We start from the raw sequence: 482 nt of genomic DNA on the forward strand, positions 1-482 counted from the left end.
GGTCGGCGGCGTCCAGGGCGCCGGGCGCCAGGTTGTACGTGTGGTTGTGGCCCACGTGCTCCAGGTAGGGCAGGCAGGACAGCGGCGCCGAGTCCTGGTAGCTCATGCGGCAGAACTTGGAATACTCGGGCTGGTAGCCCACGGCGCCCTCGGCCTCCTCCAGATCCAGGGCCTCCGAGTCCGAGCTGTAGCCCACGGCTCCTTCCTCAGAGAAGGAAGAGGAGGCCGAGGAGGAGGCGGAGGAGGCGGAGGAGGCAGACGAGGAGGCGGAGGAGGCGGAGGAGCTGCCCTCGGAGCCGCTCAGGGAGGACGGGCTGTGGCTGGAGTCCAGGGAGAGGCCCGAGTCCGAGTCGAACTCCTCCTCGAGCTGCGAGGCCTGCACGGGGTTGAAGCCCTCCTCGATGGCCAGGTCCATCAGGCTGATCTCGTCCAGCATGGCCTCGTCCAGCAGGCCCCCCAGGGGGTCGGGCAGCTCGGGGCCG

At 69.9% G+C, this 482-nt stretch overlaps 1 protein-coding gene across 1 annotated transcript in view; it reads right to left on the minus strand.

Annotated features, from left to right (window-relative positions):
• Nfe2l1 (nuclear factor, erythroid 2 like 1) overlaps positions 1-482 on the minus strand; it is a 12,947-nt gene that overhangs the window by 5,682 nt on the left and 6,783 nt on the right. Inside the window, 2 exon segments of the mRNA XM_033763113.1 lie at position 1; positions 4-482. The exon segment at position 1 is cut by the window's left edge and continues 428 nt beyond it; the exon segment at positions 4-482 is cut by the window's right edge and continues 72 nt beyond it. Coding sequence (XP_033619004.1) covers position 1; positions 4-482 — 480 coding nt within the window.

Source organism: Fukomys damarensis, unplaced genomic scaffold (assembly GCF_012274545.1).
Source record: "Fukomys damarensis isolate Sample0158 unplaced genomic scaffold, DMR_v1.0_HiC HiC_scaffold_13, whole genome shotgun sequence".
NCBI lineage: Eukaryota > Metazoa > Chordata > Mammalia > Rodentia > Bathyergidae > Fukomys > Fukomys damarensis.